General features: G+C 43.7%; 1 protein-coding gene, 1 non-coding gene and 1 pseudogene across 3 annotated transcripts in view; all 3 read right to left on the reverse strand.

Annotated features, from left to right (window-relative positions):
- The window catches only part of Piwil2 (piwi like RNA-mediated gene silencing 2), a 57396-nt gene that overhangs the window by 32012 nt on the left and 516 nt on the right, over positions 1–24868 (reverse strand). For both annotated transcript variants that reach the window (XM_021182116.1, XM_021182115.2), the window contains exons 2-10: positions 22544–22780; positions 19269–19356; positions 19002–19140; positions 17820–18026; positions 17003–17113; positions 6283–6400; positions 5533–5657; positions 4452–4532; positions 4060–4173 (exon numbers count right to left, since the gene is read on the reverse strand). In XM_021182116.1, the coding sequence (XP_021037775.1) occupies positions 4060–4173; positions 4452–4532; positions 5533–5657; positions 6283–6400; positions 17003–17113; positions 17820–18026; positions 19002–19140; positions 19269–19356; positions 22544–22735 (1175 nt within the window). In that variant the 5' untranslated portion in view covers positions 22736–22780. The remainder of the gene's footprint in view (positions 1–4059; positions 4174–4451; positions 4533–5532; positions 5658–6282; positions 6401–17002; positions 17114–17819; positions 18027–19001; positions 19141–19268; positions 19357–22543; positions 22781–24868) is intronic.
- On the reverse strand, positions 18544–18656 carry LOC115029278 (annotated as a pseudogene).
- Positions 24454–24632, reverse strand: LOC115029289. Its single transcript, XR_003834864.1, has one exon. It is a non-coding gene; the product is annotated as a U11 spliceosomal RNA (small nuclear RNA).

Below are 24868 nucleotides of genomic sequence, written 5' to 3' on the forward strand. Positions count from 1 at the left end.
GACTGTATGCTGTCAACCATGGATGCTAATCTCTGGTTCTCTGGAAAAGCAGCAAGTGATCTTAACCACTGAACTATCTCTTTTTCTTTCTTTTTAAAAGTGATATTAAAATGTTTTATTTGTGTGTGTGTGTGTGTGTGTAGGTGTGTTTGCTGCTTGGGTCAGAGGACACACACACACACACACACACACCAGACTGATGGTTTCTCTAGGTCTGAGGGCAAAGAAGGAAACTCATGCCCAAGGGTATGGGCTTCTCTCTGCAGGGATGAAAATGTCCTACAACTGACTGCAGTGATAATATACAGCATACACCATGGATAAGCCAACAGCCACAGAACAGCACCCTCCAAATGAGTATATTTTAGTCTGTATCTCAATAAAGCTGTTTAATTAGGTCACACTGGGGTTAGTTAGATGGCTCAGTGGGTTAAGGCACTTGCTGCCAAATCTGAAGACTTGAGTTTGATTCCTGGATCTGGAAGGTGGAGGGAGAAAAATCTACTCCTTCAAACTGTCCGCTGACCTTCACACATACACATATACATCCACACAAATAAACAGATGTGTGAAAAACCATACACAAGCAGGAATGTAGCTTAGTGTGGGGATGCTAGCCTAACATGCAGGAGGCCTTAAGTTCTGTCTCCAGAGTCACAATGATAATAATAACAATAATAGACTAGACATACGCTTATTATCTCAGGTTGGGTTTTTTGTTTGGTTGGTTTTGGTTTTTCAAGACAGGGTTTCTCTGTGTAGCCCTGGCTATCCTGGAACTTAACTCTGTAGACCAGGCTGCCCTGGAACTCAGAAATCTGCCTGTTTCCGCCTCCCAAGTGCTGGGATTAAAGACATGCACCACCACTGCCCGGCTTATTTCAGGCTTTTGTGGGTCAGGAATTAAGGCAACTCTGACAAGGCTGCAGGCAAGGTTTTCAGCCCAGCTGCATCCACCTCAAGGTTGAACTGAGACAAGATGTGTTACCAAGATCACTTAAGTGAGCCACTCTAAAGGCTGCCCCATAACATGGCCTCTGGCTTCCCTTCAGTGGGTGATCCAAGGGTCAGTAAGAGCGCACACCCTAAACAGAAAGCAGTCTTCTCATACTCTACCTCCCACATATTTTATTCATTGAGATGTGTGGGAAAGTCCAGCCCACACTCAAGCAGAGAGGACTGCAGAGTACACCATTATTAAATGTAAGGAAGAGCCTCTCCTTGACCAAATCTTAGCTGGGTTCTTCTTAACCAGGCTTCTCTCACCACCCACCACACTCACCCATTTCAGCAAGAATCTTACTGAGTCAGTCTAGCCAGAATTCCAGACTTGATATTTGATTGCCTTCCAGATCTGATCAGCCTTCATTCCTGTCATCCCTCCAGGTGATTCTCTTCAGTCTCCTTGGCTACAATCCCTCCACATGGTGTTTCCCTGTTAGGAACTACCTTCTAGTCTCTCAGCACTGCTAATGTTTTATAGATTTACACTTCCCAAGTGGACATGTTAAGTGTAAGCCTGTATGCAGGATTGCTTCTGCCCAGCTAGGAGTTTGGACCAGCCTAGGCAACATAGTGAACGGCCACCTAACACAGTGACCAGTCTTTAAGTCCATCCCTCCCACCATCACAGTGGTCCCCACCATGGTCCTCACAAACTCTACTTTACTATTCTAAACAGGTGTCCCAATTTATTCTTTAACAGAGACTATAACTAGATAAAGTATAATAAAACTTTGGAAAAAGACAAAATTTAAGGATAATTTAAAAAAAAATGATAATTGTAACATGGGCAGCTGATTTGTGAATACTAACAGTATAAGCTAGAAGACAATGAAATATAGACAAAACATTAGAAGAATATATCTACCAATTACAAACTTTAGTTTAAAATGAAGAATGAGGGGCTGGTGAGATGGCTCAGTGGTTAAGAGCACCCGACTGCTCTTCCGAAGGTCCAGAGTTCAAATCCCAGCAACCACATGGTGGCTCACAACCATCCACAACGAGATCTGGCGCCCTCTTCTGGAGAGTCTGAAGACAGCTACAGTGTACTTATATATAATAAATAAATCTTTAAAAATAAAATAAAATAAAATAAAATGCAGAATGATAGTTTTAGATAAACATCTAAATTGCCATCAGTAAATTCTAAACCAAATGGAGTACTATACTTCAGGCAAGAAGAAAATTACCCCAAAGAGAACCCTAAAATGTACAGAAAGGAACATAGAACTAATATTTGAGGAGACTACAGAGAAACCTGCAGGAGATTGAGCCAGTCAACATTCCATCCTAGGGAGCGATGGACCACTCTGACCGGAGGTTACAGAAGTTAAAGCTGTTGATGGGGAGGGGCTCTCGAGGTCCTATCCCTCTGTGAGGACCCAATGACTGCTGGGGGATTAGAAAGGATTTTCTTTAGTGGTACATGGCTCCTGGTAAATCAGCCTTCATCCATGCTCACATAACCCTGAACCTGCTGGGTCACAAAAAATATGCTCAACAAAATCACACATAAGAGGGGAGAAGAGTAACTGGTCAGAAAGAGGCAAGGAATAAACAGGAGTAGAAGAACAGGTGGTAGGGCAAACTGACCAAATACATCATATACACACATGAAATATCACAAAACCCCATTATCTGTAATCAATATATGCTAATAAGACAACAAGAAGGCGCCAGGTATAGTTGTGCAGACCTTTTCCCAGCACTTGCGAGGCAGAGGCAGGCAGATCTCTGTGAGTTCAAGGCCAGCCTGGTCTACAGAGGGAGGGCTACACAGAGAAAACTTCAAAAAAACAAAAACAACAAAAAAGGAAGTTTGTAGACCTTCTAAAGAGACAGGAAGCACAGTAAGAGAACACCTGAGTACTCGGGAAACAGAACTTAGTATGGCTCTGCTCACAGAAAAGGGGGCCACTGGAAAGCAGCACTGCCCTGATTCTGAGGGAAAGACCCTCCTGCCTAGAGCACCACTCAATCTACGGCAACCCTGAGGCTCACAGCATTTCTTCCTATGTACCCTCTCGAAGGAGATAATGGACGGCATGCCCTGCACCAGAGCCGGGGACAGCACAGGTGGTCTTAGCTCGGAGACTCAACAGGCGGCAGCATAGGGAAGGAGGTAGGCGGATCCCCCCAAGCCAAGCCAACTCCACCATCATTTAGCAGACCTTGAAGATGGTCCTGAACCCCACTGGGATAATCAGGACACCGGTTACTGTGAATGTAACAGCAACATATAACACTGAGCCCACCAGAAAAACCTATTTGCTTGCCATCATTTCGAAGCACAGAAGTTATTCCTGTAATCGGGGAAATCTACTATTTCTAAAGCCTGAGCAGCTCTGACCTCCAGGAAAATAACTTCTCCTTGGCAGTTTCCTGGAGTCTGCAAGTACACAAAAGGTCCAGAGGATGAAAGCGGCCATGACAGTAGAAGCTTTCCTGCTCTAGAGCTGGGTGGCTTTGTACTGCGGTCATATTAAGAGCTAGTGAAGATCATAACATGAGTTCCAGGCTAGCCTGCAATACAGACAGATTAATAATACTGTCTCAAAAGTACAAAAACAAACAACCACCACCACCACCAGTCGCCTCAGTCTCTGTGTGACATGATGGGATGATGCCTGACAAGACTTAAAATTAAAACCAAGGCTCAGAAGAACTAATTTGATTTCACTCACCCATGACCTATGAGCTCGAGGAGAACAGCACATGCCCAGTCAGATGCTCACCTCGGCAGACTCAGCAGAGAAGAGCCTCTCAGCTCTCTGCTTGGTTTTGTTTTGTTTTCTGAGACAGGGTCTTGCACTGTATTCAGGCCAGCCTGGAACTCTTTGTAGCCTAGGCCAGGACTGAACCTGAGGTAGCCGTCTTGCCTCAGCCCTGGGGGAGTCATCATACCTGGATCCAGTTCTTTTAATACATTTTATAATTAACCCACCCACATACACACACACAGAACAGGGTCTAGCCTGGCCTCCAACTACCCATTTCTGAGCTTTGGAAGGTCATCATGATGTTAAAGGTGGATGGATCCCTCTATTCCCTTACATGACATCCAGCACAGAGTCGTTCCGAATGACCTTATGAGAGACATCAGCGAGCAGGAAGAGACCCCCATCTGTCCTCCGGATACTAGCCGCGTAGCCAGGCCAGATCTGCAATCTGAAGAGAGAGATGTTCCAAGAGCATCAGGGCCCCTATTTTACACAATGCTGACACTGCCCTTCCTGATAGTCATGAGGAAGGCTGGGGTGGGGAAAAATGGAACCAAATTGTTATCAGTACAAACTTACTAGAAATATAAATAAACAAAAAGGTTTAGTTGATAAACTGTACTTATGACAATAAAATACTGTTGAAGTTATTGTCCTATGTTTAGTGAACGTAATGAAAGTTTCTTCCAGAACATTCAGAAGTGAAGGAGAAGAAAACCCACCAACCTGTGTTGCTGCAGTACCATGGCACTTGTAGGGTCATAGAAGTTTCTCCCCACAAGCTTCATATCCAGAAGTTTCATTACCCTGAAATGAATGGCGGAGGTGAGCTCTCTGTCTCCTTCCGAGTACTGGGTGGGCCATGGAGCTACACAGTCACCAGGCAAGCACTCACCCTCAAGCTGCATCCTAAGTCTAACAGAAAAGCTGTCAGAAAGCTCCTTCAGTCTTAGCTATGGTTTCCTCTGCAAGCCTGAAGTGCAGAAGGGCTTCTGCTCTCTGGATAATGTGGTCTGTGTTACGATAGTCTTGCTATAGGAGAGTGGAGCTAGAAAGGCATGCATCTGCAATGTGTACACGTGACTCAAGGCTCCCTCAGGACCCAGCTCACTGAACCCAGGGCTATCTCCCAGCTTAATTATATTACTGACCACCATGAACTAAAGAGAATACAGATGAACTAGTTTCCAACTTGTGAACAGCCCAGCAAGGGAACTGCGTTTGTTCCAGCAGCTCACTGTAGGTTCTAGTTCATCAAATGAGATAGTTTGGAATTAACTCTTGTATAAAATTGAGAGCCCCTCAAAAGGAGATAAACAACTATGAAGTATATATAATTTTTTAAAGTGTAGAAACTATCTCTCATCAAATATCTCTATACTCTGAGGAGTCCTTCACATGTTAATGTCTGTTTTGGTTGAGTATGGTCACTCATACTGTAATCCCAGCATTAGGGAAGCTGAAGCAAGAGGGTCAGGATGGGTGATCCTCAGCTACACATCAAGTTTGAGACTAGCCTGAGTTATACAAAATCCTGTCTCAAAAACAAACTCTGGTCTGAAAAATTCTTAATCAAATCCAAAAGACTCCATCTGCCTACTCAGCTACCCACACACCTAACTCAGGAACCCACGCCTGACCTGTCGAGTGAGAGGTAATTTTTGAATGAGATGATACTAAGATCACTAATTATGTGCTTCCAAGCCCACCCACAGGCAGACACTGTGTGTGGCACCACGCACACCTCCTGGGGAGCCTTATTCCCACCATGGTGAGTTACAGACACAGCCTGCAGCAGCTTCCTTACCGCCGGAAGACAACATTGTAGAAGGGGATGCACAGGTCAGAACACGGCTCCAGGATCTTCGTCAGCTGAATCTTGATACTGATCTCAGCATCGTCAGTTTTTCTCTGACTTTTTAACTCAACAACCTAACAAATAAACAAGTACAGTAACGAGAAATGACAAAGCCACACAGCCTTAACCCTAACTCAGAGTTCTAGAGCCCAAAAGCTAGCTTCTACTTCCCCCTCACTTTGCAGCCTGTGCTGGCAAAATCAATGTGATACAAACAAACAAACAAACACACAAAATAAGTAAGAATCAAAGTTGAACATTTACATCTTTAGTTTCGTTTTTTAATTGATGTTATGTATATGTACGTGTGTATCATGTATATACAGGTACCCAAGGAGGCCAGAAGAGGGCTTTGGATCCTTGGAACTGGAGAGGATGACCGGGATCACCCAGTATGGGTGGTAGGAAATGAACTGGGCTCTCTGCGGAAGAATCAGGTGTGCTTTACTGCTGAGCCCTGACGTTGAAAATCTGAGTGATTTGTCAGAGACCCAATGCTTCCTACCAGTCCATTTATGTATCAGAAACATTACTTTATAAACACAAGCTGGAGTGGGGCTGGGGGTTGATCCCTGCTGTGTTTTGCAGAAATCTGCCTTCTATCAAGCAAACTGTCCAGAAAATGTGTACTTTGCCACTATTCAACCCATCAGAGCACACCGGAGTTTCACCCACACCACACTCTCCACTGGGTCTCACTTGTTGAAGCTTAACAGGAAGATAAAGAATAGAGCCATCAAAAGCAGTGACGTTTCCAGTGACAGACTGGTGGTCCTTCAACATGCCAAACCGCATGCTTTTGCATTCCACATTGGGGCTGCAAAATAACAAAGGGGATTTTAGTTCAGTTTGACTCAAACAGCAATCTTTACCAAAGCTGCGCAGTAAGTTATGCGACTTTAAGAAGCATTTTTTGGCCGGGCGTGGTGGCACATGCCTTTAATCCCAGCACTCGGGAGGCAGAGGCAGGCGCATTTCTGAGTTCGAGGCCAGCCTGGTCTACAAAGTGAGTTCCAGGACAGCCAGGGCTATACAGAGAAACCCTGTCTCGAAAAACCAAAAAAAAAAAAAAAAAGAAGCATTTTTTGCCCAATACAGGGGAATGCCAGGGCCAGGAAGCAGGAGTAGGTGGGTTGGAAAGGGTATAGGGAACTTTCGGAGAGGAAACTAGGAAAGGGGATAGTATTTGAAATGTAAATAAAGAAAATATCTAATAAAAAAAATATTAAAAGCAAGAAGCATTTTTGGTACCTGCACTCCACCTAGTGGTCATATTTATAATTACACAGCTAACTAAAGAATGACTCAAGGATACCTGCTGGAGTAGAAACATTAGAAAATGTAACTAATCTACCAGGCTTGGAATATATGCATGAGTTCAGCTACATGAGAGGCTGAGGCAGGGGGATCATCAGTTTAAAACCTCTATAAGCAACTGATAAAGATCTGGAGGGAAGGCAAAAAACAAAACAAAACAAAACAAAACAAACAAAAATCCATTAATTCTAGACAGCTTGCTTTTACACATCATGTATATCCTTCTAGACTTCTAAGCAGAGGATCAGAACACTGCAAGGGGCCATATTGTATCTAAAACTTTACATGGCCATACACGCTTGCATCTGTGCTATAACAACACAAAATCATAGCATAGAATCTCACGAGTATGGCAAAGTTCAATACAATTTCACAGTTAAACAAGCCAGGCCTGACCATGGACTGATTGTGGTCTGCCAATCCCTGCTCTCAATCTTCAGAGGCACACATTTTTAAAGTGTCCCCCCCTCCATTTGTTTAAAGAATTCTTTTTGAGATTTATTTTTATGTATATATGCATGTGACTATGTGTATCTGCAGACGGTAGCAGATTCCCTGGAGCAGGAATTATATGGGTTGTGAACCACTTGATATGGATGCTGGACTGAACTCAGTCCTCTGTAAGAACAGCAAGCTTTTGTTTTTTAACCTCTAAACCATCTCTCCAGCTCCTAAACTGCTTTTGTTTTGTTGTTGAGACAAAAGTCTCTTGTAGACCAAGCTGGCCTTGAACTCAAAGAGATCCACCTGCCTCTGACTTTCAAGTACTGGGATTAAAGTCAAGAACCACAATATCCTGCTATAAGGTACTTTTAAAATGAGATTTTAATCATTTTTAATTCATGGTGATTTAAACTTTATATTATTCACTGCAGCAAATTGGCAGCTTAAAAAATTGTAACAGCTACCTAATTATCAATGATTGTTCTACTATATACACTAAGGCACAATCTTGTTCTGCAACTGTAAAGTGTGAATAAATCCAAGATTAAAAACAAGATCCAAGTATGTTCAAGTATAGGAAGACATAACAAAATTCAACTGGCATCCCTAACATTAAATATTCACATGGTAACATTTCCCCTCAAAAAAAATCTCATATGCAGATTGAGTATATTTCATGCCAAATGCTTAAATCCAAAGTATTTTGATCCTGGAGTATTTGCATATACATAATAAAATATCCTGTGGATGAGACCTAAGTATAAACATGAAATGCACTCATGTTTTGTGTATGCCAAGTCTAGAGGTAATTTTATATATTTGAAACATTTTTAGGTTTAGGGGTGTTTTGTTGTCACTGTCTTTTGAAAAAGGGTCTTTATTTAGTAGCCCTGGCTGGCTTGGAACTCACTGTGTGACCAGGTTAGCCTTGGCCTTGTGGCTATCAGCCTGCCTCTGCTTCCTGCACCACTATACCTGGCTCAGATTTGTTTTGTGTATATGAATATTTTGCCTAACTGCGTGTATATGTAGCTCATATGTGCCAGATGACCATGGAGGTCAGAATAACTATATGTATATGTAACACATATGTGCCTGATGACCATGGAAGTCAGAAGAGGGTACTGGACCCCTGTGGACTGGTGTTACCAATGTTTGTGAATAACCACGTGGATGATGGAAAGCACCTTGACCTTCTGCAAGAACAGCAAATGTTCTTAGCCACTGAGCCATTTCTCCAGCCCCTTACATAATACTTTTAACAAGTCTGTATATGAAGTTTCATGGTGTGTAATTTTCTACTTAGGGCTTCATGTCCGCATTCAAAACTGTTTAGATTCTGGGGCATTTCAGACTTGGGGTTTTCAGACTGGGACAAACCCCACCTATGCACATTTAGAGAAACATTCTGGCATTCCCTCCCTGTTCCTATTCCATGAGGAAGCAACAAAGCTACAGGCAACTCCTGTACCACATCAGTGTTTCCCATATTATCAGTATCTTCTCGATTACATCACCTTCACACCATGGCTTCAAAAGTCCAACTGGGGCTAGGCTCAGTCAGTAAAATGCTTGAACCTGCCCTAGTTTGCTGTTGTTTTTTTTTTTTTTTATAGCTATGATAAAACACCACGACGAAAATCAAATTGAGGGAGGAGGTAGTTTATTCCAGCGTACAGCTCTCAGGTCACATCCCATCACTAAGGAAATTTAGGGCAGGACTTAAAGCCAGGAAGTTAGAGGCAGAAACTGAAGCAGGACCCATGCAAGAGTACTGATTACTGGCTTGCTTAGTCTGCTTCCTGTTTTCTTCATTTCTTCTCTCATATATTACATCCAGACGGCAGTTTCTCCTCCCTCCCTCCTTCCTCCCCCACATCCTCCCTCCCCACCCACTCTTCCATTTCCGTTCAAAAAAAGAGCAGGCTTGCAGAGTAGTCAACCTAAACGGCCTATCAAGCTGCAATAAGATTAGGCATTTTCCTGCATATTAAGGCTGGACAAAGCAACAACCCAGTAGGATAGCAAGGGTCCCAAAAGCAGATACAAGTGCCACAAACAGGAGTCCCACAAAAACAACAAGCTACACAACTGTAACACATACACCGAGGTCCTGGATGAGCCCCATGCAGACTCTCTGATGTTTCAGCCTCAGTGAGCCTGAACCCAGGTGTGTTGAGTCTCTGAGTTGTCTTGTGGTGTCCTTGAGCCCTCAGGCCCCTGCAATCCTCCCTCCCCCTCTTCAGCACGATTCCCTGAATTCTACCCAGTGTTTGTCAGGAACTACCTACACAGAGATGCCACTACCCACAGTGGGCTGCGACCTCCCATGTCAGGCCATCAGAAATGCCCTCCAGACTTGCCTACAGGCAGTCTAATGAGGGCACTTCCTCAGCTGGGGTTCCTTGTCAAGTTGACATAAAACTAACCAGGATAACACTGTATCAACCCTCACAGTGGCTTACTTGTAATTCCAGTAATTAGGAGCTATATAGACAGGTGGATCCTTGGCTTCACCTAAGCAGAGCCACAGGTCCTAGTGAGGGCCTGTGTTTTTTTGTTTTTTGTTTGTTTGAAACAGGGTTTCTCTGTGTAGTCTTGGCTGTCCTGGAACTCACTCTGTAGACCAGGATGGCCTCGAACTCAAGAGGGCCTGATTAAGAAACAAGGTTGATAGCAGCTGAGAACACTGCCCAAGGCAGTGCATGCTCACATACAAACACCACTTAGATCATACAAATCTCCAGCCCTACAAACCCATGGCTTCTTTATGGCCTAGTCAATGCAAGAAATCCTTCCTGCTTCATCAGAATACAGTCTGTCCTTAACAAAACCATTCTTCCCTCTGACATACAGCCCTCCTCTCACAGTCCCTGCTGTGAGAGGGATTCCATTGGCTGTCTTCACTGCCTCCTTCCCTTTCCATCAAATGTGAGTTGTGCTGTTTCCTTCTCCCTTGTAGGAAATGGGAGGTGGTGGTTGGAGGTGGTTGCTGCTGCTGCCGCTGCTGTTTCGGAGAAAGGGATTCTCTGTGTGACAGCCCTGGCTGTCCTGGTATTTGCTGCTTTGTAGACTAAACTGGAACCACAGAGATCACCTGCCTCTGCCTCCTGTGTGCTGGGATTAAAGGCTTGCACCAGCACTGCCCGGCTCCCTGGTAGGAAATCTTGCTGCCTTCTTTATCATCCTTCTTTGCAGCTTTTGAAATGAGTGGTAGGTTCACTGGCTGTTTCTTATGGTCTATGTTCTTCCTGGTTCTTTTAATCTTAGGCATTTTCTCTGTAACTCTAATAGAGTCCACAGAAAACTATCAAGAATACACTGAAAGCAAATCAAATTCATTTTTTTCTTGTTTTTCTTGTCTAAATCAATCATGTTGCCCACATCCAGATGGATCCTTTCTTGGGTTGTTACAATACTTCTGGGTCCTTTCCTCCCAACCATCATTTCTTCTCTTTTTCCATTCCACTTTTTCCACATTTAGTAGCTGTTCTTCCAAAATGCACATTTCTTAGTAGAGCCATTTTGGAGAAGAGTCTGGTGGATCTTGAGGCAGTGTCTTCGTTGGTAACTTCTTTCCTTGTAAGCACAAGCATTCAACCCCAGAACCCAGGTAAATACACAGGGCATGATGGGTGCGCACCATGTGTGTGTACAGGTCCTGTGGAGGCCAGACACAGTGTCTGATACACTGGGACTGGAGGTCTAGATGGTTGTGAGCCACTGTGTAGGTGTTAGAAACTGAACCCACATCCTCTAGAAGAGCAGCCAGTGTGCTTAACCATTCACCCATCTCTCAGGCCTGCATGGCATGTGCTTGTAGTCTCATGGTCAGCAGGATCTCTGGGGTCTGCTAGCCATACACTCTGGCCTAATTGGTGAAATTCAGGCCAATGAAAGACCTTTTTTTAAGAGAAGTAAATGGCCTTCCTGAAGATGACACCTGAGGTTGTTTTCTGGACTTTATATGTGTGCACATATGGAGATATATATTTAAAAATATGTATAACCCAGTAATTCTACTTATGGATATAGACCTAAAAGATCTACAACTGATTATTTCAAAGAAACATCTACACACATACCTAGATTTGCTTTACAAATTCACGACAGCTAAGACACATTTATCAGCAGGTAGATACAGAAAGTGTGAAACACAACAGAATGAATTCCATGCTGTATCCTTTATTATTCCTCTGAAAGTTCTGTGCATGTAATATAATGAATTTAGTAGTTCTCACGGCAGGACCGTCCCGCATGGCCTGCCCCTCTCCAGCACAGTGGTTCTTCCTCTAAGACACTCCCTCCTGCACTCGGGTGGAGACGCCCTGCTCCACCAGAGTCATTCTGGAACCCCAAGCAGACCAGCCACCCACTCATGGACCCCCCCTCTCTCTTGGTAGCCCTCCATTCTACCCAATCTCCCCTTTCCTTCTCATGGCAATGTGCCAGCCCTCAACTGGAGTAGAGATTCCCTGCTCCACTAGAGGCTATGATGGCCACCAGAAGTCCAGGCAGGTCATTTTGAGATTCCATCTTACATGTGTCAGAATGGCTAAGATCAAAAATACAAGGGACAGCTCACACTGGTGAGGAAGTGGAGCAAGGGAAACACTCCTCCATTGCTAGTAAGAGTGAAAACTTGCACAGCCACTATGCAAATCAATATGGTAGTTCCTCAAAAAATTGGAAATTGATCTACCTCAAACCCTTAAGCATTTATACAATTTTTTAAAATATATTCTTCTCTGATACAATACATCCCAACCATGGCTTCCCCGCTCTACTCCTTCCAGTCCCCACCACCTTCCCTCTCCCCCAGATCCACTGCCCTCTCTGCTTTTCCCAAGAAAAGAGCAGGCCTCCCAAGGACATTAACTGAACATGACACAATAAAATACAGTAAGACTAGGCACAAATTGAATCAAGGCTATTCCTTGTCATATACCCAAAGGACTCCATCCTACCACAGGGACACTTGCTCAACTATGTTCATAGCAGCTTTATTCATAACAGCCTGAAACTGGAAACAACTTAGATAGCTCTAAACTGAAAAATGAATTACAAAATGTGGTAGATTTACACAATGGAGTATTACTCAGCTATTTAAAAAATGGCATCATGAAATTTGCAGGCAAATGGATGAAACAAACAATAACAAAAAAGTCAACTTGAGTGAGGTAACCCAGACCCCAAAAATAAGCACAGTATATACTCATAAGTGGACATTAGCTGTTAAGTAAATGACGACTATGCTACAATCCACAGACCCTGAGAGGCTAAGTCAACAAGGAAGGCTCAAGAGGGGATGCATGGATCTTCCTGGGAAGAAAAATTAGATTTTGTGGCTGGACTGGGGATGAGTGGGAATGGGAATGGGAGATATCAGGTAGGGTGGGGAGGGATGGAGACAGAGAACATAGAGAAAGAAGCCTGGAATTGGAGGGCATTGCAGGGAAGGGAATGGGAAACCTAGTGCAGAGGAAACACTCTAAATCTTGAAGAGTAACCCTAGCAAGGATTCCTACTTATGGAGGATATAGAGCCTGAACCATCCATCTTCCGTAACCAGGAAATGTTACAGGTAGTGGAACTCAGACACCAACCCAGCCACAAAACCTTCAACCTACAATCTATTCTGCCTGCAAGATGTACTGGGGCAGCTGGTGGCACAGAACTTGTAGGAGTGTCCAACCAATGACTGGTCTAACTTGAGTCCCACACAAAAGAGGGAGCCCATGCCTGACACTGTCTGGATTAGCAGGAACCAGAGGCTAGAGAGCCCAAAGACTTAGGATAGAATCAAACATGACTGGCCAGTAAATAACTAAATTAATTATTAAATTAAGTTATTTCTAATGATAGTAGGTTATACTCATAGATCAGCGCATAATTCAGTCGTCATCAGAGAGGCTGCCTCCAGCAGCTGACAGAAGCAAATGCATAGACCCACCACCAAACATTAGGCAAAGAGACTATCTAAATTGGAGGTCTCCATTGGGCCCTTCCCTGAGAGCTCTGGGTACCCTGCAGAAGAGGGTGACGAATTGTGGGAACCAAAGGTATCTAAGACAGCAGAGAGCACAGTCCTCAGAATAGACTAAGCAGGACTGCTGGGAATTCAGAGAGGCTGGAACAGCAATAGTAGAGCCTGTATGGGTCTGTGCTAGGTCCTCTGCATATCTGTTGTCCTTGTTGGCTTTGGAGGTTTTATGGACTAACAATGTGAGTGAAGGTGTCTCTGACTCCTTTGCCTGCTCTTTGGACCCTTCTCTTTCTACTAGGTTGCTTTGCCTAGCATTGATGCGAGGGTTTTGTGCCTAGTCTTACTGTATTTTATTGGGTCATGTTCAGTTAATGTCCTTGGGAGGCCTGTTCTTTTCTTGGGAAAGGCAGAGAGGGCAGTGGATCTGGGGAAAGGGAAGGTGGCAGGGACTGGAAGGAATAGAGAGGGGAAGTCATGGTTGGGATGTATTTTATCAGAGAAGAATATATTTTTAAAAATTGTATAAATGCTTAAAAAGCATCACAATAAAAAAACAAACAAAAACCAGTAAGGGTTTCCTTCTTATTTTAAAAAGAAGTTCCCCTGCCTACTTTCATGGAAAATTTTTAAATTTTAAAACTTTTTATTATGTGTTCTGTCCATATATATCTATGTACCATGTATGTGTCTGGTGCCCATAGAAGCCAGAAGAGTATCAGATCCCTTGACTAGAGTTACAGATGGTTGTGAGCCACCTTACATATAATTGAACCCTGGTCCTCTGAAAGAGCAGCCAGTGCTTGTAACTTTGGTGCACAGCTCTAGTCCCCAACTGTCATGTCTTTGTGTATGGCCCACTGAGTTTCATGGGATTGTTTGCATGATGTTATTTACTGGAACATGGGCAAATTTTCAATGACTACACCAGTGAAGAAAATTAAACCACTTTTTCCAATGACCATCAACTACCAGTGTCTCATAGGGCCTCTCATCAGCCCTTCCTCCTCCATGATAAAGTGCTACCAGGCCAATTTTGTGTTGTTATGCAAGATGACCACCCTGCAATGAAATCATCAACACAATGGCCATGCCATGTTTAGAAGTTCTTTAAGCAACATACTTCTCTATCCATGGGCTCTTACATTCTCTCCATCCCCTTTTCCATGTTGTTAGTTGATGCATGGTAGGAGTGATATAATTATCTTGTTAGAACTGAGCATTTCACTATCATTTAATTCTTAACACTGACCAATTATCAGAGTATATCAAATATACATATATATACACACATCTATACATGCATACATACATGCATACACACATATATGAGACAAGATCTCACTCTAGCCAGGAATTTACTATGTAGCCAGACTGGCCTTGAATGAGTAATAATTCTGCTTTGGCTTCTGTACGGTTAGTTTTATGTCACCTTGACACAAGCTAGAGTCACCACAGAGGAAGGAGCCTCAGTTAAGGAAATGCTTCCATGAGATCCAGCTGTAAGGCATTTTCTCAATTGGTGATCAATGGGGGAGAGCCTAGCCCATGGTGGATGGGGCCCATCCCTGGACTGGTGATCCTGGGTTCTATAAGAAAGCAGGCTGAGCAAGCCATGGGAAGTGAGCCAGTAAACAGCACCCCTGCGTGACCTCTGCATCAGTCCTGCCTCCATGTTCCTGCTAAGTTTGAGTTCCTGTCCTGACCTCCTTCAATAATGAACAACAATATGGCAGTGTAAATCCTCCTTTTCTCTCCAACATGCTTCTGGGCATGGTGTTTCATCTCAGCAATAGGAATCGTAACACAGCCTCAAGTTCTGGGGTTACAGGATGTGTCTATATCTCATTTTTGCAGTTGTAAAAATGACTCTGTCATTTGCTGAATGGGTGAGCCTACAGGACATTATCCTATGTGAAATAAGCCAGTGGTCAAGAACATGTTCTTAGGTGGTACAAGGCTTTAATCCCAGCACTCATAAGGCAGAGGCAAACAGATCTCTGAGTTCAAGGCCAGTCTGGTCTATAGCCAGGATACCCTGACTGGAAAAAACAAAACAAACAAAAAACAACAAAGAACATGTACTGTTCTTGAGGAGGACTTGAGCTCTGTTCCCAGAACCTGTGTCCACAGCTGCCTCTAAGTTCCAAGTGGATCTGACATCTCTGACCTCTTTGTATACCTGCACACATGTGCACATACCCACACAGAGACACATAAATACACATAATTTAAAATCTTTGTTAAAGCTCTCACTTACAGGTGGAATACAAAAGCAACCATACAGAGTAGGGTGATGCTGGTAAGAGATGAGGAATGGGGGCTGCCTGTCAAGACAGCAGAGCTCGGTTGGGAGAGTGAGCCTCAGTGAGTATGCCACAGCACATTAGAGCATGTGACTGTAAGTTAGGAAATGCTGCTAAAGGGACTCTTACATGTTCTCACAAGTAGGTGATGTCTTAGATATGTCAGTTAATGTCACAGCGTGTACACAAAGGAAAACATGTTCTCTTCCAAGGTTATAACTATAAGAAAAATGCAGGTTTCTTTTTCTTTTTTGGTTTTTCGAGACAGGGTTTCTCTGTATAGCCCTGGCTGTCCTAGAACTCACTTTGTAGACCAGGCTGGCCTGGAACTCAGAAATCCACCTGCCTCTGCCTCCCGAGTGCTAGGATTAAAGGCATGCGCCACCACGCCCGGCAAAATGCAAGTTTCTATCATTGCATTTCAAATAAATTTCAAAACATTTGTTTTTCATGCTTCCAGCCAATAACCTCTAGCCCAGGCTTTCCTATGATCTTACAAAAACAAACAAACAAACAAAAAACAAAAAAACAAAACAAAAAAAAACATAAACTCCTATGAACCTTAACACTTCAAAAGTAGGAAAAATCCTAAAATGTTGGTATAAAATTAAAGTTCTTTCCTTTGATTTCAAGCTGAGTTTAATTTGTAAGGTTTATTGGTTTTACTTTTAATCATTTGTGTGTGTATGTGTCTATGTTCAGGTGTGATGTTAGGTTCACCTGGAGCTGAACTTACAGGTGGTTGTGAGCTATCCCAGAAGGGTGCTGGCAACCAGGCTCGGGTCCTCTGCAAGAGCAGCATATACTTTTAAGCACTGAGCCATGACTCTATCCCCATACCGTTGAGTTTAATCCTGGACTGTTGCTGGAGAGACACTAATGTCGATTATGATAATATATGTACAGGAAGGCCCAGGATTCAGAGTTATGGATCTTATACAAGTGGTAGAAGTTTAATAAAAGGAATAAAAATATTATGAGGATGAGCCAAGCAGTGATGGAAGGGTGCTAGGTGCTGTTTGGTAGTGGCACTTGCCCAGCATGTGTGCAACGCTGGGCTCAGGCACCAGCACAGCCACAACAACAGAAAGGCCATTGGAAGAGCCATGCAAGCCATAGGCCCCGAGATTACAGCCCATTACCTCCACATTAAACCCATTTCTAGCTTCATACCACAAGCCTGAATCTATCAAATCCAAACCTGAATTAGGAAATGAGCCAAAGCACACATGAATACTGTGGACTTCCCCCAGAACCATGAGTCCAGCCTACAGGAGAGCAGTCGGGAGTAGTTCTCAGTAGTACTGAGTTATCTAAACCATCCCTATCCTCTAGCAAGTGCACAAGGGAACAAAACAGCTGTACACACCTGAAAGTCACATGGTACTGATAAACTGCTTCGTTATGACACTGGATTTTGATGAGGTTCAGTCCCAAAGACTGAGGAGTTCCTTTTGATCCTTGCTTGACCAAAAGCTCTCTGGGGGGAAAAAAAGGAAAGAAAAAGAGAAAGAAAGAGTGGGGGGAGAACAAGCCAGGCATGATAATATACAACTTAGTTCTATCTACTCTAGATGCTAAGGTAGAAGATCCCTTGAGCCCTGGAGTTCAAGGCCACCTGGGACTACATAAAAACAAAACAAAACACATCATATTGGGGTCAATAACCAGCTAAGCAGCCCCATCAACTGGAAAATTTTTGTCCACTTAACTTACAGATACACAAACTGGGAGTCAAGATATACCAACACAGCCATGTCTAATCACACAGCAAAGTCATCCGGGCTGCCCTACAATCTCACTATAATAAACAAGGCCAGCTACTTAAGAACAAAGGATTTGTCCCTAGAATGAGATGAGGTGTCGTTGATACTCCTTCTAGGTGACTTCCTTATCTTCAACATGACCGAGATCTGTCACTCTCACATGGAAGCAAGTGACAAGGTGTGAGTCTGCTTACTGGGAGCACCCAACCGTTTATATTCACTGTTAAAAGCCTACTGACTTCTTCAGGAATCTCTTTATCTATCTCTCCTCTATCAAAAGGCAAAACACTCTGGCCCCTATCACCCCAGAACAATGTGGACTCAGAACAATATCCACATTTCTATCCAGCAGCCCGAGAGCAGGCTGCAGGGAACCCCTTTCTTGCCATCCCTCCTTCAGACCAGGTGATCTTAACTCACTTTTCCTTTCGTTCCATAGTCAGGACTGGAGGGGGATCGGCAGAGTGCAGTGAAGTCGGAGACAGAGTTGGAGGCTGTGGCAGCCGTGGGGGATCCTGAGCTGTGAGGCCAAAGGCACTGGGAGGTTTGTCCATTCCTCTGCCTATACTACTGGCTGCTCTTCCCAGTGGTAACAGAGAGACCTCAGAACTACCTCTTCCCAGCATTCTGAAATGAGAACGAGGGAAATCCAGGCTTTTCTAGTCTGCACCACATCTAGACTATCCCCTCAAGTTTATCATTCCTTTTATTTTTAAAAATTAAATGTGAAATTTATTAGTGAATATGATTAGGTGGGGTGCAGGACAATGCAGAGAAGCCCCCAGGAGTGCAGGGCCCACCTCTTGTTCAGGGGATCATTACTGGAGTATATGTGACCCCACAGCTAGCCATGATGGGCCCTTTCTCAGCTACCATGTCTTCAAATTCATCTGCATCAAACTTAGTGAAGCATGGGTCTTCTTTGAGGTAGGGATCTGCTGGCACCCAGGGATCTTGAACTTGGCTCTACACAGGACCTCAATGAAATGTTCCTTATTCTGTAGTTTGATGAGGATGGACATGATGACCTGGCCAGTGTGAACCCTTGGCTACAGCCCTGGGGCTTCCCAAGGGTACCACACATACCTGTCTGGAGCCTAGACTGGAGATAGCACTAAGATCAGAGACATGAAAGCCTCTGCAAAATTGTTTCCAAGGTCTCCTAGGACAACCATGTTGGCAACAGGGTACATGCACTCCCAAGGAGGCTCCTGTGTGCAGCTATGGCCCACCTTTCTTTTCTTGAAGGGGATGCCCAAAGGAGCCCAAGCTCAGCCTTAAGATTCTCTTAAAATAATGACCCATTCATTAGCCACTCTCAGTATGCCCTCTCAGAGTTGCCTTCCTAGGCAGAACTGAGGGGAATGTGACTCCTATCTACTATCAGGGGACCTTGTAACGAGGTAAGTGGAGCTCTGAGGTGTACAGTGGGAACTACTCTCCCTTCCCAATGACAGCCTGGATGAGCAGCACCCTGTCACCATTCCCAGTAACCACCGCCGTGGATGCCTGTCTAAGGAACACTCATTGGGAACACACCTGTCTCAGAGCCTCTCTTTGCATCTGACACTTGAGGTTACAGGACAAAGTGACTTTACCCACCTACTCCAACCAACAGAAGCCTCTGCCAGTTTGCTGTCCCCAGCTGCCAGCACCGAAGGATCAGGCAAAGAGGAACGGGGTTCTTCTCTGTCCTTGCGGACCATGTTAGCAGACAATCCTCGACCTAGAACTCCTCTACCTGCAAGAGTCAAACCTCAGCAGTTACTGTGAGCTGACCATATTGCACAGTTAGGTTTCTGAAGACCATTGGACACAGGAACTAAGAAACCACACATTCCTCCATATTTCCAGTTGAAGTCTACATACCTAAAGGAGGCACTTCTCGTTTTGAAGGAGCCCGGAACGCTGTGTCAAGACCCATGCCACGGAACATGGACACCAAACCTACAGAATCCTAGGGAAAGGTAATTAATTACTAAGGTTATCCTAAGAAACGGATTAGAATCTAGAGATAATGGCTTTGTAAATGAAAACTCACCTTCTCCAAATCCTACCCATGTTATAAGAATAAGAGCTATCAGCTGGTGAGACCATTCTGCACTAATGGGAGAAACTGCTAAGGCCTGTTGCCAAACCTGAGAACCTGAGTTTGATCCCCGGGACCCACATAGTGGAGGGAAAGAACCATTTCTACAAGTTGTCTCCTGACCTCCACATACACGCTGTAGCATGTATACACACACACACACACAAGCACACACATGTATGTATATACACACACACACAAGCACACACACGTATATACAAAACAAATGCAAAGGTAGTATTTTTTTAAAATGGATAAAATATTTCATAATTTTTTTCAATACATAATACCACATCTTATTATTCTTTAAAGTAAGTGTAGTTGAGCTAAAATTTACATGGATGGAGAGATGGCTCTGCAGTTAAGTGTACTGGCTGCTCTTTCAGAAGATCCAGGTTCAATTCCCAGTGCCCACACGGCAGCAGGGGATCCAATGCTCTCTTCTGCCCGCTCTGACCCCAATCATGTGTGTGGTGCACAGAATTACACACAGACAACGCACCCAAACACATACGATAATAAATACACTCTCGTTCTCCCCTCTTCCCCTCTTCTCTGTGTGCTTGCCTTTTCTCTTTCACTCTCCCTCCCCTCCTTCCTTTCCCCGTGGCAACTTCCTTGGCCTATGTCCTTGGGGCCAGTGAACTTGCCCACCCAAGAGCAGCTTCCCAATAAACTTGATATTAATATAGTCTGAAAAAAAACATTAAAAAGGTCTATAAATTTGGCTAGGCTTGGCAGCATACAGTCATGGCACTCAGGAGGCAGAGGCAGGTGGATTTCTGTGTGTTTCAAGCCAGTCTGGACTACACAGTGAGTTCATAGGGCAGCCAAGGCTATATAGAGACAGCCTGTCTCAACAACAACAAATAGTAAACAAAAAATCTATCAATTGATATATAGCATAATACCAAAAAATAGTTGTGTTTTTCCAGGTTTTAATTTTTATTTAAAATAAGGTCTCACTATGCCGCTCTGGCTTACCTGGAACTTACTATGTAGACCAGGCTGGCCTCAAACTCACAGAAATCCACTAGACTCTGCCTCATTAGTGCTGAAATTAAAGGTGTGCTCCATCTTACCCAGTAAATTATATTTACTTTTTTTTTTAAAGATTTATTTATGTATTACATGTAAGTACACCATAGCCGTCTTAAGACACTCCAGAAGGGGCTGGTGAGATGGCTCAGTGGGTAAGAGCACCCGACTGCTCTTCCAAAGGTCCAGAGTTCAAATCCCAGCAACCACATGGTGGCTCACAACCATCTGTAATGAAATCTGACTCCCTCTTCTGGAGTGTCTGAAGACAGCGACAGTGTACTTGCATATAATGAATAAATAAATAAAATATTTAAAAAAAAAAAAAAAGACACTCCAGAAAAGGGCATCAGATCTCATTATGGATGGTTGTGAGCCACCATGTGGTTGTTGGGATTTGAACTCAGAACCTTTGGAAGAGCAGTCAGTGCTCTTAACTGCTGAGCCATCTTTCCAGCCACCAAGTTATATTTTCAAAAGATTTATTTTTATCTTATATGTATGACTTTGTTTGCCTGCATATGTGTGTGTGTGTGTGTATATATATATGGTGTGTGGAAGGGGGTATAGTGTGTGCTGGTTGGTCCCTATAAAGATCAGAAGAAGGCATCAGACCCCCTGGCACTGAAGTTGTAGACTGCTATAAAACTAACATGTACTTTTAATTGATAAGCCATCTATCAGTTTCCAGTTTTTGTTTGTTTTGTTGGTTGATTTTATTATTAATTTTAAATTTAATTTTAAAAATTATTTTCTATTTTGTTTGTGCATTAGTGTGACTGGAAACATATGTGTCACAGAATGCAAGTTGGAGGACAACCTTGAGACACCTTCAAGACCAGTTTCTGGTTGCTTGTTAGCTGGTGCATACACCAGGTTAGCTCACCTGCGAGCATCTGTGGACTCACCCACCTCTACTTCCTAGATCCCAACAGGAATGACGGGATTACAGACATGGGTTGCAGATGAGGACCACTTCGCCCAGCTTTTACAAGGCTGCTGGACATTCAAGCTCAGGTCCTTATGTTCACACAGCAAGCACTTTCCCAGCTGAGCCTTCTCCCCAGCACTTTTCAAAGTTTACTCAGCTACCTATATAGCCAAGGTTAAAGGGAACGGGAACACTGGCTCACAGATTTTACAGGAAAAAAAAAAAAAAAAGATCATTTAAGGATATAAGAAGTTTAGGGTTTTGTCTTTTTACTTTTTTTTTTTTTTTTTAAACAGGCTGGTCTCAAACTTGCTATATAGTCAAAGATGAATAGTGAACTTGATTCTCCTGTCTCTACCTCCATAGCTCTAGGGTTACAGATCTGTGCATCCACATCTGGTTTAAATAGTGCTTCGAATCAAATCCCAGGTTCTGTGCATGCCAGGGAGGTGCTCTACCAACTGAGCTACATCCTTGGTCCCATCTTGTGGGGTTTTTTTGTTTGTTTGTTTTTTATTCTTAAACACGATCCCATGAGCCCTATCACTGTACTGCTGTGGTAGTCCTGAAAGCTGGCTGTTGTGCCAGTTAGAACTGCTAGGCAAATAAAAGCTACAAACAGACAAAAAGCATTTCATCTGACTAAACATACAACACTGCTCTCTGTTGTTGTCAGTACTACAGAGCCAACCCGAGAAGAAGCTGAACACTCAGAAGCAGCAACTTCTGCTTGTGTTTAAACCCTTCAACTNTACATTCAAGGATGGCAAACTCGACAACTTCTGCTTGTGTTTAAACCCTTCAACTATACATTCAAGGATGGCAAACTCGACAACTTCTGCTTGTGTTTAAACCCTTCAACTATACATTCAAGGATGGCAAACTGGAGAAATGATGGGGTGGAGGACTGAAGCTCGAAGCCAACCTTAAGTCCATCTAGTGTTTACTTTGAGGCACTTTCTCTAGGACTTGAGTTGCACGACCACAAAATGCAATTACTTGTCAACACAAACAAAAGATTAAAAATAACAGCCCTTGATTATACAGATAGCCTTCTAGTTCCCTAAGCCCTCTGAGTGGCCTTACCTTTTGTACTGGCTGGAGTGGTGGGCTGGATTCTTCTGGTTTTCTAAACACAAGGCCTCTGCCTGCAGGTCCTGCCCTACCCCAAGCTGGTTCCAAAGGTCTAGGAGCTTGAGGCCAACAGCCAGGCATCCGCACACACTGAGATGGGTGGACTGGGGTGGGCCCCCTGAACAACGGCCTGACAGGATCCATTGAGAGGCTGTAGAAACGACTGTTGGTTCTGTTCCAATTCCTTATCTGCCAGAATTTTCAAAGGATTAAAAATTCACCATCTACTGTAAATAGAATCTTTTCTGATGGGAGAGATGTATTAATCTATGGCTGTAACACTTCATCAGGAGTCAGTTTAAAACCATGTCCATTAAGCAGAATAACAGTCATAAAGTCTACCCTAGGGCCTAGGACCTGTCTTGTCACATGTTCCTGGCCTGTCTAGTCACAGCTTCTTTCATCTTGTGTAATGGGACTTACACACAATCAAAAAGTGACTGATTACTGCTCACACCGCACCACCTCCCAGCATGGACAGGGTAGGTGGGCATGAAGTCCCACCCTCTGCCAAGGAGCTATTGGCAACTGATAGCAGAAGAAGGGGAGTCATTTCTCTTTACCAACTGACCATGCTCCAGGGAAAGGCCATGTGTCCAGGAGTGTATGGGAAGCACATATTTGATTTGACAGGTGTTACTGGGTGGCAACGCCACACAGTAATCTCTGAATTCAAGGAAAGCCTGGTCTACAGAGAGAATTCTTTTTTTTTTTTTAAGATGTATTTATTTATTATATGTAAGTACACTGTAGCTGTCTTCAGACACCCCAGAAGAGGGCGTCAGATCTCATTACAGATGGTTGTGAGTCACCATGTGGTTGCTGGGATTTGAATTTCAGACCTTCGAAAGAGCAGTCAGTGCTCTTAGGCACTGAGCCATCTCTCCAGTTTTTTCTTTAGAGGCAGGCCAGAGTCTCGATATGGAGCCCTATCTGGCCCTGAATGCTTGACAATCCTCCTGCCTCAGGCTCCCAAGTTCTGGGAAAACAGGCATATACCACCATACCTGTCTTATTTTTAAGAAAGCATCTTGCTGCATAGCTCAGGCAAGCCTTGAACTTGCCATCTTCCTGTGTGCTGGAATTACAGGAATAAGCTCCTGTGTGCCCCATGAAGGCTCCGATTTGAGCTAAGGACATTCTAAGCATCTTCCATTAACCAAAGCACCTTGAGCTGCTCTACCTAAAGGACCCCTCAGGGAACCGTCCATCAACTAACCACCTAGTGTCGAAAGGAACAATTTTTACATATGGGGATGACTTCTGTTGTAGTTAATACCTCCATACCACAAAATTATTCTGTCAACAAATACGTTTGGGTTTTAGTTTTTCTTCTATATCAGTTTTTCATCTATAACTGCATTCAACTTATTGGATTTAGTTGCTTTTCTGAATCTTTATCCAGTTTTTTTTATTGTTTTTTTTTTGGGGGGGTGGAGTTTTTGTTTTATTTTAAAACACCAACAGGCCTGAGGTCTCCAGGGTACCAAGTTGTTGATTTGAGTCTATACTACTTGCTGGCTTTCATGGGGTCCATTGAATTCCTTCCCTCCTCTGCTAACTTAGGGAGGAGTTGCTGAGCCTACCTCAAGTCTAAGATCCATCAGGCCTCTTCAAAATCGTTTAATGGCTTTCAAGTCTTAACTCTGTAAAGGAGTTCTTTGATTGTCCTGACCTGTTCCTGGTCCCTCAAGAATCTTTTTTTCTTTCTTCCTTTTTCCCTCTTATCCCGGGGAGCAGATCCAAGGCCTTATGTATGTTAAGCATGCATTAGACCTTTGAGCTACACTCCAACCTCAGGAATCTCTTCTGAGCTTTTGAAAACCCGCCAGCATTATTAGCTAGAGAAATCCAGTCTCGCATAGAAAGACGACAGATACTCAACTCCTCAATTGCTAAAAGTCCCCCTCAATCTTTTTTTTTCCGTTCTACCAGCTTCCCAAATACCAAGAAATTATGCTTCCGAAATCTCTAGATGTCGATTCCGCACACAGAGCAATCGAGTTGCCCTGTGTGTGCCACTACGACAGAAGCCCTTTTTTTCCTCCTCAGTTTTTGCCACACCACCCTAGCCTTACCCAAGAATCTAGAAGTCAGTTGCCTAACTGGCACATAGGAAGGGGTGTGACAGCACAGATCTCTGGAATCCTTTTTACCCTCCTACTATCCCGTTCACAGACTGGACGCCTCCTCCAGAAGGTCTTTCCTTCAAGCGGGTTTTCTCCTGGGTTAGATCTCACCCACCGAGCAGTGAAGGGTCCCAGGCCAGGCCTAGCT

This window comes from Mus caroli, chromosome 14 (genome assembly GCF_900094665.2).
Source record: "Mus caroli chromosome 14, CAROLI_EIJ_v1.1, whole genome shotgun sequence".
Classification (NCBI taxonomy): domain Eukaryota; kingdom Metazoa; phylum Chordata; class Mammalia; order Rodentia; family Muridae; genus Mus; species Mus caroli.